Source organism: Podarcis erhardii (assembly GCF_964252035.2).
Source record: "Podarcis erhardii genome assembly, chromosome: 9".
Taxonomy (NCBI): Eukaryota; Metazoa; Chordata; class Lepidosauria; order Squamata; family Lacertidae; genus Podarcis; species Podarcis erhardii.
This window is the reverse complement of record NC_138512.1, coordinates 22,305,078-22,322,721: the sequence shown is the minus strand read 5'-3', so window position 1 is coordinate 22,322,721 and position 17,644 is coordinate 22,305,078. Positions and strand designations below refer to the sequence as shown.

The window sequence follows — 17,644 nt, the reverse complement described above, 5'->3', positions numbered from 1 at the left end:
TCAATCAGCTCGTGGATCTTCTGTCTTTGGCTGAGAAGAAATGAGCCGTCCTCTTCTCTTTCCACCTGGATCCCGAGGTAGTACTGGACATCTCCTAGCTCCTTGACCTCCACCTCTTTGCTAAGGTGTTTTACTATTTGTGTATAGTCTTTCTCACTTGCTGTGGCAATAATCAGGTCATCAACAAAAGCTAAGATATATGAGAATTGTCCATTATTTGACTTACTGTACAAGCACTTATCAGCGTCGCCTTGCTTGTACCCAAGTTGCATCAGCATTTTATGCAACTTCTGGTTCCAGGCTCTAGCAGCCTGTTTAAGTCCGTAAAGTCCTTTCTGGAGTTTGCACACTAAATGTGCCTCATGTGGTTTTACAAAACCTTTGGGCTGTTTCATATAAATTTCTTCAGAAATCTGCCCATGTAGAAAAGCGGTAGCAATGTCTATGTGTTTCACTCTCATTTTCTTGGAGGCTGCAATGCTTAAAAGCATTCTTACGCTGCTGTACCTCACGGTTGGTGCAAAAACTTCATCATAATCTTCACCAAAACGCTGTGAAAATCCCTGTGCTACAAGTCTAGCTTTGTAGCGCTGCACTTCTCCTTCTGACCCCTTCTTAACCTTGAAAACCCATTTACTGCCAATGGCCTTCTTACCGGGAGGCAGCTCAGTGAGTGTCCAGGTCTTGTTCTGATGCAGTGCATCCATCTCCTCCTGCGCGGCCTTCCTCCAGAGACTGGCTTCTGCAGCTGGCATCTCTTGTATCTCTTCCCAAGTGGAAGGTTCTTGTGGAAACGCCGACCCTGCAAAGTAGGACAACCGTAATGGTGGGACACCTTTGTTGGTTCTGGACGAGCGCCTGACCTCTGGTTCTGCGACCGCATCAGCTTCCTCATCCTCCTCCAACGCAGGCATGTCCCCATCTGAGTCCTCATCTTCGTCTCTGGTGCCGCCAGGGTTCTGGTCCTCTGCGTCTTCTGGTGCGTCGCCTGTAGGGGGCGCTGTAACACTTGAAGGCAGATTATTACTTTGTGGGGTCTCAAAAGGGAAATATACAAACTCTTGAGTCCTTTCTGACTCATCTGAAGAATCCACAACAGTGTTCTTAGTGTCTACCTTTCCATATTCATCAACATAAACCGCATGGTATGCATTTGTCTTACCAGTTTGTAAGTCCATAATTCTATATCCTTTGCCTCCAGAGGCGTATCCCACCAGGATACCTGCTTTTGCCCTGGAGTCAAGCTTGTGTCTGTGTTCCTTGGGCACGTGGAAGTAACACGGACTTCCAAACACACGTATGTGCGACAGATTGGGAGCTTTCCCATGCCAAAGTTCAAATGGTGTGCGCTCTGCACCTTTAGTTGGCAGTCTATTCTGCAAATAGACCGATGTGTATACTCCTTCGGCCCACAGCTTCTGTGGCAAACATGCATCCTTTAGCATGCACCTTGTCATGTCCATAATGGACCTAAACTTTCTCTCAGCAATGGCAATCTGCTGTGGTGTGTAAGGAATTGTGGTTACGTGTGCAATTCCTTCCTTGGCCAGGAGAGCCTGCATTTCATTTGAGCAGTACTCACCTCCATTGTCGCTCATTAGCACAGCTGGAGCTCTTTGGAATTTATTCTTGACCATGGCAATGTATTCCTGGAGCTTGTCCACTGTCTCACTCTTCTCTTTGAGGAAATATACAACACAAAATCTTGAAAAGTCATCCAGAAATATTAAAATATATCTATTCTTTCCCAGTGAGGGAACACTCATGGGTCCACATATGTCAGTGTGCACTATGTCAAGCACTTTGTTGCTTCTTTGTTCTGCACAACGTGGAAATGAAGGTTTTACAGCCTTCTCAGTAATACAGCTTATGCACTTTGCTGGAGCTTTGTTGCTCTGCTTTACCTGCAAACCTCTTACAAGATCTCTTTTCTGTAGATCCAAAATGACGTTGGTGTCTCTATGTCCAAGCCTTCTGTGCCATAGGTCCAGATCTGCTTCATCCTTCTGGCTGGAATGTGCCACTTTTGCAGACTGATTCTCTGAAAGATCAAGCTCATATACACCATTGATTAGCTCTGCTTGAGCAAACACTTTGCCATTTCTAGTCACCTTGCATTCTCCATTTCCAAATGTGATCTGGAAACCTTTCTTGTCCAGTGTGGACACGCTGATTAAATTGCAGCTCAGCTCTGGTACATACAAAACTCTAGAGATTGTGTTCTCAATGCATTCATTGTTTATATTGCATTTCAGACTCATGGAACCTGCACCTTTTGCTTTAACAATGTTCCCATCTGCAATTTCAATTTCAGATCCTTCTTCATCATTTATCTCATTAAAATAGTCCTTTTTATATGAAAAATGTGAGCTGGCACCTGAATCAATTATCCATTTATTACGTCTATTCTCACGATTCTGGACAGTTAAATTCCTTTCTTGCAGTAGCCATGTGCATTCACATTTCCCCTTCTTTTCTCCTTTTGGCTGAAAGGGGTGGGGTTTCTTGGCTTTAGGAGCCCTGCAATTCTTTGCAATGTGTCCTTCTTTGTTACAATTGAAACAAATCACTTTCTTAGGCATCTCTTTGGACTTTGTAAATTGCCTAGATGCATAACTACTGTCTTTGCTTCTAGCATTTCTCACTGGAGATTCAGCTCTATCTCTGCATTCTTCTTTTAAATAACCAATCAAGTCTTTAAAAGTCAGACCTTGTCTATGATCCATCAAACTTACAAATGCGCTAAAGCGTGGTCCAAGTGATGATAACAAAAATGCTATCTTTGTATCTTCATCAAAAGCTTTGGGAGTCAGATCAATTCTTTGAATAATCTCAGTAAACTTGTTGATGTGCTCTGTGAATTCCTCTTTTGAATTCATCCTCACTCTGGTTAATTTACACACCAGGTTTCTGAAGCAGTTTATGCTAGATTCTCCATACACGCGCTCAATATCTCTTAAGATTTGAGATGCATCATCTGTACTATTTATTAATGATAGCTGCTCATCACGAAGTCCACTCAAAATTATGTGTCTAGCTTCGCTGTTCATGCGTTTCCAAGCACTTATCTTGGCTAAAGCTTCCTCAGACGATCCCGTAGGTTGAGGGTTTAAAGCTTCCAAAATGTGCTTATAATCTAAACATGCTATCAAGCGCTGCTTCCAGTGTATGAAATTGTGTTCATTCAGCACAGGCATTCCTAGCTTTGCATCACTATCAAAAGCTGCTCTAGCCATCTTAAAATCCAAAAATTTGAAAATTCTTCAAAATTTCAAAATTTCTCAAAATTTTAAAATCAAAATCTCAAAAAATCTCAAAATACAAAACAATTCTTCACTGCCTTGGGTCACTGTGAACTCTGAGGGAAGGGGGGGGTGCTTAATCCCCACTGCACAATGGAACAAAGGACCATGTGCTTACCAGGAAGTTAACTCAGAAAAATACTACTCAACTCAAAATCACAATCCAACGCAATCCTTCAAAAATACGCAGAAATATGCAATACTGGGGCCAATAACCCTTTGTGGGAATGTTCTGGGGTGCAGGAGAGGATATATTGACTAATTATATCCTTATCCAACTTGTACTAACAAGTTCCCAAAATATCAGCAGAGTTTATAGACATTCCCCTTTAAGTACGCAACGGTAACGCTTGCACAGGTTCGCTAGAACCTCTATAATAATTACTCTGGTAATTTCCCCTTTGTTCCCTCTTAAAATACAAGACACGACACAGTCTTTATAAAAGTATAAAAGAGTTTACTCACGTTCTGTTCACAATATGATCCCAGAAGGTAGGCAGGCTTAAAAAGGTTACATGCAGTTAGAATCTATCTTGTAGCAAGATAGTACTGTCCTCTCTTGGCTGGGAGCCAAGAGGGCATGTTGCTCCTTCAGAAGATGAAGATGGCAAGAGGCAAGAGGCAAGAGGCAAGAGGCAAGAGGCAAGAGAGAGAGTGGCTGCCTGCCCTGTGCTTTTATCATTACCTGCACAGGTGAGGCCACACCCACCTCTGGTCACATGCGGAGGAAGTCCGTCCCCAGGAAGTTTACCTGCTTGCTGGACAGACATCCCTCCCCATGTTCTAACATGTACACTCTAGGAATGTTGTCATTGACTGCTCCTGTGTTTACATCCCACAGTGCCTGCCAAGTTTGGTTTTTTCAACTGCTAAATTAGGCTAGTTTCCTGTATTATTTTATGCAACGTTTTATGGATTGGACTTTATTGACATTAGGATTCTTCTGTAATTGTTCCTACTGTTTTTGAATTGTTATTGCTGCTCATTTGACATGTTGTGATCAGCTTTGAAAGCAACCCTGTGAAAAACCCTGTGGTGGTGATGTAAGGTGAAGTGTTAATGTTCCAAAGCTTGCCTGTTTTATATATGTGCAATGAAGAACAACAATAGAGATGTCTGTGGCTGGCTTTGTAGTATTATCTGGTTGCTTTAGCTGGGGAGCATTGTAACTAGTTCAAAGCTTGAAGTCTGAATTAGTTTGAAATTCAAAGTTCGCATTAGTTCAATAATAATAATAATGGTTTCCCCAGCCACTCTGGGCGGCATTCAACAGAACATTAAAAACAGAATAAAACATAACATATTAAAACTTCCCTAAACAGGGCTGCCTTCAGATGTCTTCTGAAAGTCAGATAGTTGTTTATTTCCTTGACATTTGATGGGAGGGCGTTCCACAGGTGGGCACCACTACTGAGAAGGCCCTCTGCCTGGTGCCCTGTAACCTCACTTCTCACAGTGAGGGAACCACCAGAAGGCCCTTGGAGATGGACCTCAGTTCAAAGCTCTAAGTTTGAATACTTCAAAGCTCGAAGCTCAAATTAGTTCAAAGTTTGAATTAGTTCAAAGCTCGAAGCTCAAATTAGTTCAAAGCTTGAATTAGTTCAAAGCTCAAAGTTCAAATTAGTTCAAAGAAGTTCAAAATGTGCACAAAATGTGGGGTTCATGGCACAAAACTAGCACAAAAATTTGGCATCAGTTTGGGGGGAATCTGGAATTTTGGGGTCACACATTAATGAAGCTGCCTAGAGGTGTTGATTTAGTTGAAACATTTCCCCTCTTTGGAGTTGTTCTCTTTTGGTTAGGAAAAAAAGACTATAGCATTGCTTCTGAGCCTCTGGCATTCTTTGCTGCATGGCGTTATGCCAGTTCATTGAATTAATGTTTCAAACATACAAGTCCTAGTATTTCAAAGGGAGAAATGAGTATGTAATAAAAATAGGAATTGCAATGGAAAGAAATGCTGCTTCACTTTGAAGCCTAGAAGCTGCCTACTGAACATAATTTCACACCTCAAAATCAAGATGAACCCCATACTACACATATACCACCCAACATCTTCATCACACAATACACACAGAACTTAGCAGCAAAGATACAATGACTATTTCTCATGTTAAAAAACTAAAATACACGGTAGTTAGCTAATTACTATGGGGATAAATTTAGAGCCCTTTATTATAGGCTCAAGCAAGACCCTGCCAACAGACTTTTCTTTTCAGTTCTAATCAGTTTTTTAATCAATGTATCCCAGCAACAAACATCCAGTTTTATTAGTCTGTGCATAAAGTGAGTAGGGTTTTGTCTGGATAAGAAACTCCTATGCAAATACACCTAAGCTAAAATGAATATTAAAAATGCCCCCCAAACTGAAAATATGTAAATAATTCCAAATATATAAACAACACTTGGAACAGAAACCTTAACATCTGAAAAAGTATGGAACACATAATTACTCTCTACAAAACTTGAGACCATGATTTAGGGGGATATATCTATTATCCTGGATTGCTAATAAAGACTTTCAACTTAACAAGTGTGGCATCCAGTTTTCCTCTGCGAGATCTTTGGCCTTGTTGAGCACCAAAAGCACAAGAAATAAACTAAACAGCATAGTTGCAACTATTTTAAAAGATTAACAACTAAACCCTATGTCCTTTTAATGTGTGTATTGATTGTGTTCTTCCACATTCTCTTGCCGCATCTGGAATCACATGCAGATTATCTATTAATAGCGAATTCTACACCTTATGTATTTATCGCTACTAAATATTTGGTGTTGTAGCTGAAATCCGTTAAAAATAACGCAAGTTCTAAATTGTTTTGAAGTGGAGAGTGCGATGCACAAGCCCAGTTCCTTGCATCTCTAATCCAAAGGGATGTTTTTGGTCACCAGAAACACACATTCTGAGCAGCTTTTCCTCACCAAGGCATTTAGCAATTATTCTTTGTTGAAAGCGGTATTAAAAATCGTTTGTCTCCTGCAAAGGGCTCTGGTATTCCAGCATAATCAACTCTGTTCATGGTTGACTGTCCTGTACTGGAACTATTGGCGACATTTCATTTTTTAAAAATCTTTGTACTTCTTTCGAGAGGAAAATGTCTCCGAGCGGAAGTGCAACAAAGCCTTTTAAAGCATTGGCATGCAATTGCGTGTTGAGAAAGCAGAACATCAGCTCGAGCTGTGAGGATAACTGTTAGAGGGAAACATCACAGCCGAAGTTTTGGGTATTCAATCAAACAAAAAATGAAGCAAAAAAGACATACAAAGCATTTTCAGAAAGAGCCCAATCTGGGATGTTTTGGAGCAGTTTCCAAGGAGGCCTTTTAATATTTATTTTGTAAGGTAATCTGGTTTTGTAAATGCTGACTGCTAGGAAGTGAGCAAAAGAAAAGGAGATTTCTTACGATCGTGACTGCCAGGTAACTCTTGAATTTAAAACTAACACAGTTATGAATTCCTGTTCAATGTGATTAGCTTAATGAATTCAAAGAGAGTTGAAATAGCCAAACCGGGTGGCTAGGTCTAGCCTGTATAACAAAGTGTATATTTGAGATTTGTTTTCTATACTGTAATACCTATACCATGTACATTACGTAAGTTATCCACAAACACTGATTTATTCTTGCCAGTTAAATACCTTTTGGTGTAAGGAATAATATCTTACTTCTTTCTCAATGCCCATCATCTCCCATTCACAGAACACATACACCTTACACTGGACTCCGGAATACTTTTGTATTGGTGTGAAAGCTCTTCTTTGAATCCTGTAAGCCTGAATTACCCTTATTTGAAAAGAAGAAGAAAATCTCTGGCAATTCACATTCACTCAGTAACTTATCGTTTATCGACTTTTTGGTGACTGTGTGAATGGCCTCCGCTAAAAGTACTGCTTTGGGGTGGGGTCAGATGACATGAAAAGCTCTGACTGGGGTATTTGATCTGTCATGCTGAAGTCACCGAGAGATTATTATGCATCGGGCAACCCACTTTAATTCTCTGGTTGTTAGGACTGCAGTGTTGTGGGGGAATTAAACTGCACCTCTCTCTAAAAGATTTCAGATGAAAAATAATGGATGGATTGTTTTGAAATCTGTTTCTGACCTAAGTTGATGTGCCATCCAACAAGGAGCTTTCTGACATGCTAAAAAAGCAACTATCTCAAGGAGATATTCACAGAATGAATGGCAGCACTTACACAAGGTACAATGCAGTGAAGTGCTATACTTGAAGACCGTATTGTGATGGGTTCAAAACCTGATCACCACCCTAGAAACTGGGTCACAGCACTTCCTGGTTCCTACAACATTGTCCACAGAGGAAATTCTCAATACTGGGGGGTTGATTTATTTCCTGCCCACTCTCTAGTGCCTATCCGTGACCATTATCACGACACTCCTGTTTTTAAAAACACACTTCAGGAAGAAAGTAAATTAGACCGAGAGATGTAGAGGGCCTGTATTTGCTTTTTGTTTTTATTATCAACAATCAGTTAATGGTACACTCTTGGAAAACTATATGCACATGTAGAAATATTTCCCCTTTTAAATAGAAGCATTCATTTTAACCACATATAAATAAATCTGAAAATCCTGAAACATAATTTATGATGGTTAATGCTCACAAACATATCCCAACACAAAAGGAAAAAGAACGATAATAAAAAAGAGAGAACATGCAATTGATAACCAAAGCTGATACCATTGCATGAAGCCGACCTCTCTAAACGCAAAGAAATGTAACCAGTGAGAACCTCATTTCTCCATAAAGACACACCATAAAGACTACAAGGAGAGAAAACATTATTTATACGTCTAACTAGAGTAGACAAGTTTGTATCAATATTAACACTATACAATTGAGTCACAGAACACAGTTTTAGAAAGACACAGAAAAAGATGGTAAAGCATACCTGTCGACATAACTAATACCTAGGTTCTTGTGCCTTGTAAAAGAAACATTTTTAAAACCCTAAGAAGAGATGCCTAAAAACTGCATGGACAATGTAATCGTAATCTTCAGAATGAATTCCAATCTATTTGCCAGAAAGGGCTGTTAAGACCCCTGGGGCTATTTTGGACAGAGAGTTGGTTCACCTTCTGTAAACTTCTCCCTGCACATTGAAACACACAGTTACGGTAGGTTTGCAGCAACTGCGGTGGGGAAAGGGTAGGGCCTTAAATGAAAAATCTAATCAGTGCTAGTAATGATCACAATAATAAGAGGGTTGGCTATGCTGAATGGTCAGGGCCGGTTCACGTTGTCACTCGGCAGGGCTGGAAACGGAGTTGCTCCAAGAACTGCTGCTCACACGTCTCAGTGGATTACTGTGTGTGGCCGAGGGCTGGCAGCTGAACTCTGATACGACTTTTGATCACCCTCGGAGAAGGAGATGGGTTGGGTCCTCTGGCTGCACCTTCACAAATGCAAGTCATCACCGATGCTGCAATTACGAAGCGGTACCCGGGCACAAACAGCAACCATTTGGCACACCACCCTAAACCACCTTAATGTAGCTTGAACCATACATACATACCCTCTGACAACTGCCACATCAAATTAGGTCACCTTGTTTAAGAGGAATGCTAAACAAAAGTAGCTTTCCCTGAGGCAAGCTGCGGTTTCCACGAGGGCTGGTGTTTTGTGGTGCAAAAATATTTCTGGGAAGCCTTCAGAAATGGGCTCCCTTACCTATAAAACACAGATTGATCTACCGAGGCGGCAATCCGTAAAGTTTAAGGCTTAAACATGCTTATTAAGGGAGTAAGCCCGATTGAAGAGTGTGGAATTTGGTTCAGAATAAAACATAACCAGATTGCACTGATTCTGTAACTATATCCACGCCCCCTCCGGTGTAACATAACATTTAACTGTAATTTTTAGACCCTCCGTGTCAATTATATTCTAGGGAAGCTGCGAAAGCAGGAAGGGGTGTGCGTCCTACTAGCCTAACCGATACATTCAGAAGCTGTGCTCTAGTTACAGTACAAACGACTTGCACAGCAACCCCTTGGTTTCAGTACGTTTACAAATTTAGACCTCTCAACTCTGTACATGTTCTCTGGGCCTCGTCAGCTCAGCCCACGAAAAGGAGTGAGTGAGTGGGGCGGCGGGGGGGGGGCGGCGGAGTGGACTCCAATTTAGCCCTGGGGGAGGGGGAGACCGCGTGGCTCTTAACGTGCGCACCTTGGAGGCGACGGCCGTGCCACGTCGCCAAATGGAGCGCTCACGATGCGCAAAGGCGGACGCGCGGTTTTGCAACGGGTGTGCAGCCACGCTGAAAGCGCCTCAGCCTCAAGGAAAAACCCGGCCAAGAGAGGGGGGTTTGGCGGGGTGGGGAGGAAGGGTTACATTGCAGTAGCAGCAGCAACACCGACAAAACGACACTGGCAGCTTGTGGACAGTTTTCTCCCGGCCAGGGACTGCGCAAGGAGGAGAGGGCGGAGGCGCGGCGCCTGTTGCAGCAGAGCGATGCGCACGACGGGGCGCGCTCGCTTGTTCGTAGCCCGGGCAAGGTCGCTTGCAAGTCCGCGCCGTCGGGGCCGCTCGGACGTGAGCGAGGAGGGCAGGAGTGGAGGCCTGGCGAGTCCCTTCCCTGCAGAGGGCGCCGCCTCCTCGCTCTCGGCCATTGGGGACGCGCCCGTCGAGGGAGGCCCGGCCCCGGCGACGCAGCCCCGGCCGGCCGGCCCCGCGCTCAAAACATACTGCTCTTCACCAAGGTGCCTTTGGTGCCGTTGGGTCTCTGCAGCGACGAGAGCACGCTGGCGAAGGGCCCGCCTAAGGAATCCGGGATGGAGGTGATCGGCCCCGGCCCGGGGGCCCAGCCCTGCCCGGGCCCCGCCGCCGCTGCCGACAAGCCGCCAGGCCCCGACGGCGCGCCTTTGCCGGCCTCCTGCCCGGGCCCGCCGGCTCCGGGTCCGCCGGGGCCTCCCGTGGGGCTGGGCCCGCCGCCGCCGCAGCTGGGCGCCGGGTTGGGGTTGGGGCCGGGCCCGCCGGTGCTGTCCGGGTCGGTGCTTTTGGCCTCTTTGCTCTCATCGTCCCGCGACGCGTCGGACTTCTTCCCAGAGGAGCCATTCTTGGCTGCGGCCGCCGCTGCCGCCGCGGCGCGCTCCTGCTTGCGGAACTTCGCCCGTCGGTTCTGGAACCAGACCTGGCCAGAAGGAAGGAAGGAAGGAGCGAGGGGGGAAAAGAGAGAGAGAGGTTCAGAGTGGGGCGGGTGGCGAGCGAGGGGGGGGCAGGCGTTCTGTTCCCACGTGCACGGGATATGCGAGTCAAGCCAAAGCAACCTCGAGGCACTGATTCTGTGTTTGGGACCATTATGCGAGACCATCCCCCTTTCCCCCCCCCCTCTCTCTCTCCCAAGCGCGCCTTGAAAGCCACTTTGCAGTAGTGGATTCAAAATAGCTGATCCAGAACTCAGCGATCACTACTTAAATCATAGAATTGTAGAATGGGAAGCGGCCATGAGGCGATCTGTTCCAACCCGTTATCTTTTACCCAACGTGGGGCTCAAACCGACTGAGCTATCCCAGCTTGAGCCAAAATAAACAATCAATAAACATGTGGAAAGATCTATCCTTGTAGGTCTTAACTGGCAACTATTTTTAGTACGTGAACTTGAGTGTGCACCCAAAAGGATTAAAATACCCACTGCTAACTATCCTGAGCGTATGGGTGTAGGAAGGGGAATGAAAAGGCCCATTTCCCAAGTCAGTGCCAACCGATGGGCAATGAGCGTAGACAAGCCCATCTGTGAGCATCACAAATTCCCATTCCTGTGAGAAATCGGGTAGCAGCAATAGTAAGATTAATAACATGTTACAGATGGCCAGCTTATTCCATAGTTATATTCGCTTTCTGGCATGATGCGACTGGGTAAATTGGCTTTAGACACCCAGTGTCTAAAAGATGCTAGGTTGCAAATTCTTCCACTTACGGTTTAGAAAAGGACGGCATGTGCCCTAGTTGAATGGACGGACTCTGGGTAGCTATTGGCCATGCCAAGCTAAAGGAGAACTTTCATCTCAGAACATTCATATCATTTCAGCAGAGGACTCTTTTCTTTTAATAGGACAATGAACTGCCGTAATCTACTCCCTATTATGTGGGCAGTGTGGACAGGAAAAGTCCTTCACTGCAGAAGCTGCTTGTTGCTATAAAGTAACATGCATTGTTGTTCCTCTGCTGAGGAATAATGTAGCCTGTCTGTGAGTTCTGTTGGCCATCAGCTCGGCCACGGTGCGTGAATAAAAAGAACAGGCGAGCACTGGTAGGGTCTAGCATGGCAACTCTTAAGATGCTTCCAGGTGTGCTGGCATGGAACCAGACCATTGGCCACGCACATCTGGCATGTTGGCCAATTGCTTGTTGTTGTTATTATTATTTGAATTTATATACCGTCCTATACCCGGGGGTCTCAAGGCAGTTTACAGAATAAAATCAAGAAAACCCCCCATAAAATATCTAATAAAAACAAAAACAACACCAAAGCAGAGCAGCCACATTCCCTTTCAGCTCCAATACCAATGGCTCTCCTCTGTTCGGATTTATTGCTGTTTGGCATCATCACCCTAACATTCTTCTGCCCATGCTTAAAGCCTTGATGCCACAGTCTATCGTGGCATGCTTTGGCCTGGCTTGCTTTGCAAATTAACTGCTCCCCTGTGACCTGCTTTGTGGTATATCAGAGTGGTTTGCAGCCTTGTTTTCTCAGAAAGCTCAATTTCGTTCCGTTGGGCAGTTGGATAGGATTGTAGTCTTAATGACTTGTGTTGTTATTTCTTGGCGCATCCTAAACCAGTCTTTTGCACTCTTGAGATGCTCAGAAGTAGTGAAAGGATAGAGTATTTAATGCAAAGGTGAGGAACCTCTGGCCCTCCAGATTTTGCTAGATATAAACTAACATCCTCCCTGGCCAACATCTGGAGGGCCAGAGGTTCTCCACCCCTGATTTAGGGTGTGTCTTAATTTAAAACACATCAGTGTATGCCAAATATAATTATTTCAGGTCAGTGACTCCAAGATAAAGCAGATCAGGTGAGATCTTAGTGTAAAGCTCTCCCTGTTTTTAGAATTCAGATCTTCAGTTTGCTAAGTTAGAAACTGTTCCCACAGAAATAGAGAGCATTGCCAACAAGATCTCAAAAAATAATAATAATCAAAATTATAGAAGGGATGCAAATATCTAATACGCGGAATGGTATGGTCCTGGCCACATGCTGCCCTGTTCAGCTATCCAGATGATAATGTGTCCTCTGCCAAAATCAGGAAGTGACAAGGTACTTGTATAGAAATGGGTGGCTCTAGCAAGTGAGCCAAGCTGTAGGAAATACATATCCCAGCCACTGGGCTCTCCAAGGAAATTGCTGCCCTTAGGAGTCGTACTCATTACCATGAGGAAGGTGAGACAGCTTTGGGATGCAAAGCTGAATGCCTTCTGCTGCTGATGGAGGAATGACTCAAGATAAACGAGGTTAAAAAAATAAAAGGCAGCCGCCCGGAATGATAAACATAAAAAACCCTGCATCCATTTTCATATTTTTTCCCAAAGGGAAGTATGAAAATGTGCAAAAGCAACAGACTTCCCACCCTGGGACTCTGTCGTTGGTCACCTCCTGTCCAGCAAAATCTTGAAAGCGGTTGCGAGAGACCACCCGCGATGCTTTGCTCCGGATCAAGCGGCCTAGGCGGCTGCTGCAATCCAGATCGAAAGGAGCTCCTTCACCAACCTGAACTCTGGCTTCGGTGAGGTCGATTTTGAGGGCCAGCTCCTCCCGGGTGTAGATATCTGGGTAGTGAGTCTCCGCGAACACCCTCTCCAGTTCCTTCAGCTGCGCGCTAGTGAACGTGGTCCTGATCCGCCTCTGCTTCCTCTTCTCGTTCAAGCCCCCGTGGTCGGTGAAGAGCTTGTAGGGGACTAAAGAGGGAAAGGGGAGCGGGGTGGGAGGAAAAGAAACAGGCCAGTCGATAACGTGCTGCGATTCCCCGCAATAAGCTGTTGGAACGCGAGGACAGCCGTCCGGGGGATCCGGATTCGAATGGTTTCACTGCGCTTGCGGCGGTCGGAGCGTGACCCGCGAAACCGTCTACACCGCCATGCTAACAACCCGCTTAACCAGGGAGCTTACACGCGAGCAGACATGGAGAAGAAACGCATTCGTGTCCCCTCCGTTTTCTGAGACGGTTAACTGGTTTCTAATCCAGAAAAGGGAGAGGGATGTATTGCGATAACGAAATGGATAAGGAAGCAGAATGATACGGTCTGTTTGCAGATGGATTCTCCAAAACACTATATATATATTTTTACTTTCGATATAGGTTATATAAAAAAACCCAACCACCTCCCTTCCCCTCCATCCTACCCCACAGTATCTGTTTATTGCGGTTGGATCAAAAGTATACCACCCTTAGCGACGATTTTCCAAAAATGAAATTGCGGGGGGGGGGGGGGAGAGAGCGATGACAATTTATGCTAAATTAAGATGGGGGGTGGTTCGTTGGAATGACAGGCAAATCTTGTAGTTGCGCCCCCCCGCCATCTCCTCCTTCAATGTCGCAAAGAGAGATGACGAATGGAGAGATTGGCAGGGCGATCTCGCTAGATGCGGGTATGAGCGTTCACACAAGACGGCCAAGGCTGCCTTTCTCTCAAAATGCTACTGCTACATGCCTGCTTGATTTAGTACAAAAAATGGTCCAAAAATAATAATGATCCACGACCAGCACCAGAGATGCTGTTTCCATGGAATTCGATAGCAAAATCGACCCGTGGCGTTGACCGGAATAGAGCAACACCGACAGGTGCCATCCTAAATATGTTGACTCGGAAGTCCGATTGAGCTCAATGGGACGTGCTCCCAACTAAGTGTCGCCTCCCCCTCCCAGACGCCTCCAGAGCTGCCCCTGAATTTTTTGCGCCTCCTCCCTTACTCGAAGACTTTCGCCCAGGCGGGATTTCGTTGTTCCTAGGGGGGGAGCTGCTAAAAAAGGAAAGAAAGGAATGAAAGAAAAAGAAAAATACTAGCGGGGAGACAGTGCCCGCTTATCTCTCCATGGCTTGTTTACTGTTGTTGCCCGTGGTGGATGCGGTTTCTTAAAAGAGGGAAAGGGGAAAAAGGCGATGAAGATGAAGATGATGAAGAAGACAGTGTCAGTAATGAGCTTTCCTCGCGGCTTATTTAATTATTTCCCCCAGCTTTTCCGTCTCCCTCGCAAAGTAAATAAATTATGCCGATCATTTTGGCAGCTTAAGATAATTTTGTTGGCGGTTTCGGGTGTGACTTCGGATAGTGTAACGGTGTAAGTGAATTACACCCCCCTCTCCCCCCCCCAACACACAAACCCAACCCAACCCACCCCCCTCCTCTCTCCTCTCCTCTCTCTCCTTCCCTGCAATCGCTCCTAACGTGATAAATTCTTTCATTTGTGTAAGCAAATTTCGTTGGGTAAATACTAAACACATTGCCATTTTCCAAATGCAATCAAAGCGAGGCTTCCCTCTCCTATTTTTTCCCCTCCCTCTCTTTTCTCCTCGGTCGGGCTTTGGCTTGGCTCTTCCCCCTTCCTCGTCTCTTGCCCTCTCTCTCTCTCTCTCTCTGCTTGCCTTTTCCCTCCTCTCTCTCTCCAGTCTCCAGCCAGGGGCGCAGGGTCCTTACCTGCCGCGTATGGGCTGCTCTGGTGGTCCCTAAGGGTGCCCAGGCTGCAGGATCCGGGGGTGAGGGACGGGCACCCGGAGGTGGCCCCGAAAGTGGTCCTGATGGGGTTATACTGGAAGCCACTCGCCTGGCTGCACGAGCTGAAGTCCGCGTAAGCCGAAGCCAAGCTGGACGTGTCCATCCCAGCCATGCATGACTCGTAGGCGGAGGAATTGAGGTAAGAATATTCCATTTTATACATTGAAAAGGCTCGGGGATGGCCCAGCCAACGGGTTTGGGGGCTGGAGGGTGGGGAGAGAGAAAAGATGGGGCTCCTGGTCAAGGTGGGGTGGGGGGTGGGGGTGGGGGCGAGGTGGATGAGGGGGGAGAGAAGAAGAGCCAAGGCAAGGGGAGAGAGCGAGATGCGCACAGCTCGGCTCTTGCTTCCAGAGTGGCCTCCTTGCTACCAGCCGTGCCGAGTTTTATGAAAAAACGGCTCCTATGAGCTGCCTTGCCTGAGGTCTCTAGAGCATATAGTCCTCATCATAAACTTGGCTGTTTCCACTTGGACAATAGCAAAGCGGTTGGTCTGATCGCGGGCGCTTTTTACATGACAATAACTCATCAGTCTATTGGGCTGGAAACTGGGGTGGGGGGTGGGGGGAGCGAGGAAAGAGGGGAAGGAGGGGGAGGGGAGAAGGAGGGAGGGGAGGGGAGGGAAGGGGAGGGAGTGGGAGGAAAGAGGGAGGCTGAGCTGCCCAACTTCCCTCTGGCTGATTCCTGCATCTCTAATGAGAATTTAATACACACCCTCGACGTCCCCGGTCCTCTGTTTCGCCAAGCAGCCTCGCTGCCCTTTTAATTCGATCAGCCTCCTTGGGAAAGGAGGAAAGTTGGGTGACGATTTTCCCTGATCCGATTTGCCCGAGCTTTTAAACCTCCTTTTTAACTGATCACACTCATACACACACGCGCGCGCACGCAAGCACCCCTATATACAGGGCTGCCAACTTGCTTAAAATATTGGGGGCCCCAGGTAAACCCCGCCCCACATAATCGATCACAAGACACGACACCCACACCCCGTTTGAATGGCAATGGCTATCAACTTTGAGCCCTCCTCAAATATTTAAATATTTTATTGGGGGGCTCTAGAAGTTTGCCCTATGCATACGCACACCCACACACCTGGGAATAAAAAGAGAGAAGGGTTGGGGGTTGTTGCTGGGGGGGCGTGTTTTAAGGGTGTGTGTGGAGAGAGGTGGTGTCCCCCCCCCCACAACTAAGAAGAGAAATAAGCCTCCCTCCCCCGCAGCTTCGGACTAAGGAGTGAAACCCCGGGGTTGTCGCGAAACCTGCTTTGTACGCGCGTTACGCGCTCAATTGAACTCCAAAGAAACCTCCTTCCGAGCGTGAAATGCGATAAAGGGCGAAGACACTGGCAAGGCTCGGGCACCCTGCGAAAGGGACCCCGGGGTAGGGTGTGGCAGCGGATGGAGGGGTTTCCCAAAGGCACCTGGTCGGAGGGAGAGTGGAGCTGGGGAACCGACGGGACACCCCGCGCTTCTCCTTCCAAGGTCGCGCGTGCGTGGAGGCGCTTTCCACTGCGTCTCCCTTTCCTGGCACCATCCGCACCACCACCACTCCCCACCCCCACCCCCACCCCGGTGGTTCTCGAGACTAACCGAGGGCCCACAAGAAAAACCCGCCCGCTCCCAACACTTGGGTTTCGAAGGCAGCGATTAGGCCCAGGCCTGGGTTTAAATCATGGACGCGTCCTCGCCCACCTAAAACCCGCATCCTTTCTCCCCCCGCGTTCACAAAATACGTTTCCCCAGCCGGACCCTAACATTTTGATAATCCGATGGATTTTAGCGGAAGAGATATGGACATCCTTTCATGGAGATCGAGGCGGGGGCGGGTTTTTTTTTTAACGTGCTTATTTATTTATTTTTAATTTTACGTTCACCTTTTCAATCTCTGCGCTTGGTGGGGTTCCCAACGTAACGATAATAATGACCATAATAATCTACTTCAAAACAGCTCCAATAACAAGTTGGTGTCTTGATGCTCCCGATGAAGTTACGTTTTCTGTTTACTGACAACGCTGCAGCTCCCTTCACATTCCCTTGTAGAAGAAAATACATTTCTCCTCCCAGGGAGCCTGAGCAAATCAGTTCCCCCCCAGATTCTTGTCTGTGGATTTCACGATTTGCATGGTGCTTCCTTGGAGATCATTGCAGCCTGTTATTTACCCCAAGATACAAAGTCCACGCCATTCATTTTCTTGCATTTAGATCTCCCTTCCTCTGAGCTGGTAAAAACCAAAACTATCGCGAGGCGAGTTTGCAAAATGAACAGGCAAGTGAGGGGGGCGAGGGGAACAAACAAACTCCGGGTGTTTCGGATGCGCTTCCTTGCATCCCTCCCGAGCTAATAAAACTATCACACTCGGATAGTATTTAAAGCCTTTAAGACCGATCCGCAGTATTTGCAGAGCTTTCACCGAGCCTAAAAGAATGGAAAAATGGGTGGGGAGAAATCTCGCGTGCGCCGGAACTACCTCCGGACTTTCTCCAGTGTTTTATGGCACATTGAAAGGCTCCTTCAAACCCTAAACGCGGCTGCAATGGTGTGTGTGTGCGTGCGTGTGTTTTGCTACATGTCCTTGTGACTCGCCAATGAAAACGTTTCTTGAGGGGACAACCCAC

At 46.4% G+C, this 17,644-nt stretch overlaps 1 protein-coding gene across 1 annotated transcript; it reads right to left on the bottom strand.

The window, feature by feature from the left end:
* Positions 1–7,814: 7,814 nt before the first annotated feature.
* On the bottom strand, positions 7,815–15,206 carry PHOX2B (paired like homeobox 2B). Its single transcript, XM_081877496.1, has 3 exons — positions 14,955–15,206; positions 13,029–13,216; positions 7,815–10,450 (listed from the first exon to the last, which is right to left on the bottom strand). Exons 1-3 carry the CDS (start codon positions 15,193–15,195, stop codon positions 9,995–9,997), a joined length of 885 nt encoding a protein of 294 aa, XP_081733622.1. The 5' UTR covers positions 15,196–15,206; the 3' UTR covers positions 7,815–9,994.
* Positions 15,207–17,644: the final 2,438 nt, after the last annotated feature.

Coding starts and splice junctions, on each gene's coding strand:
- PHOX2B (XM_081877496.1), bottom strand. CDS start 15,195: ATGTATAAAATGGAATATTCTTACCTCAATTCCTCCGCCTACGAGTCA. Junction 13,217..14,954: donor GAGCAGCCCATACGCGGCAG/GTAAGGACCCTG, acceptor TTCCCTCTTTAG/TCCCCTACAAGCTCTTCACC. Junction 10,451..13,028: donor TCACCGAAGCCAGAGTTCAG/GTTGGTGAAGGA, acceptor CCTTCTGGCCAG/GTCTGGTTCCAGAACCGACG.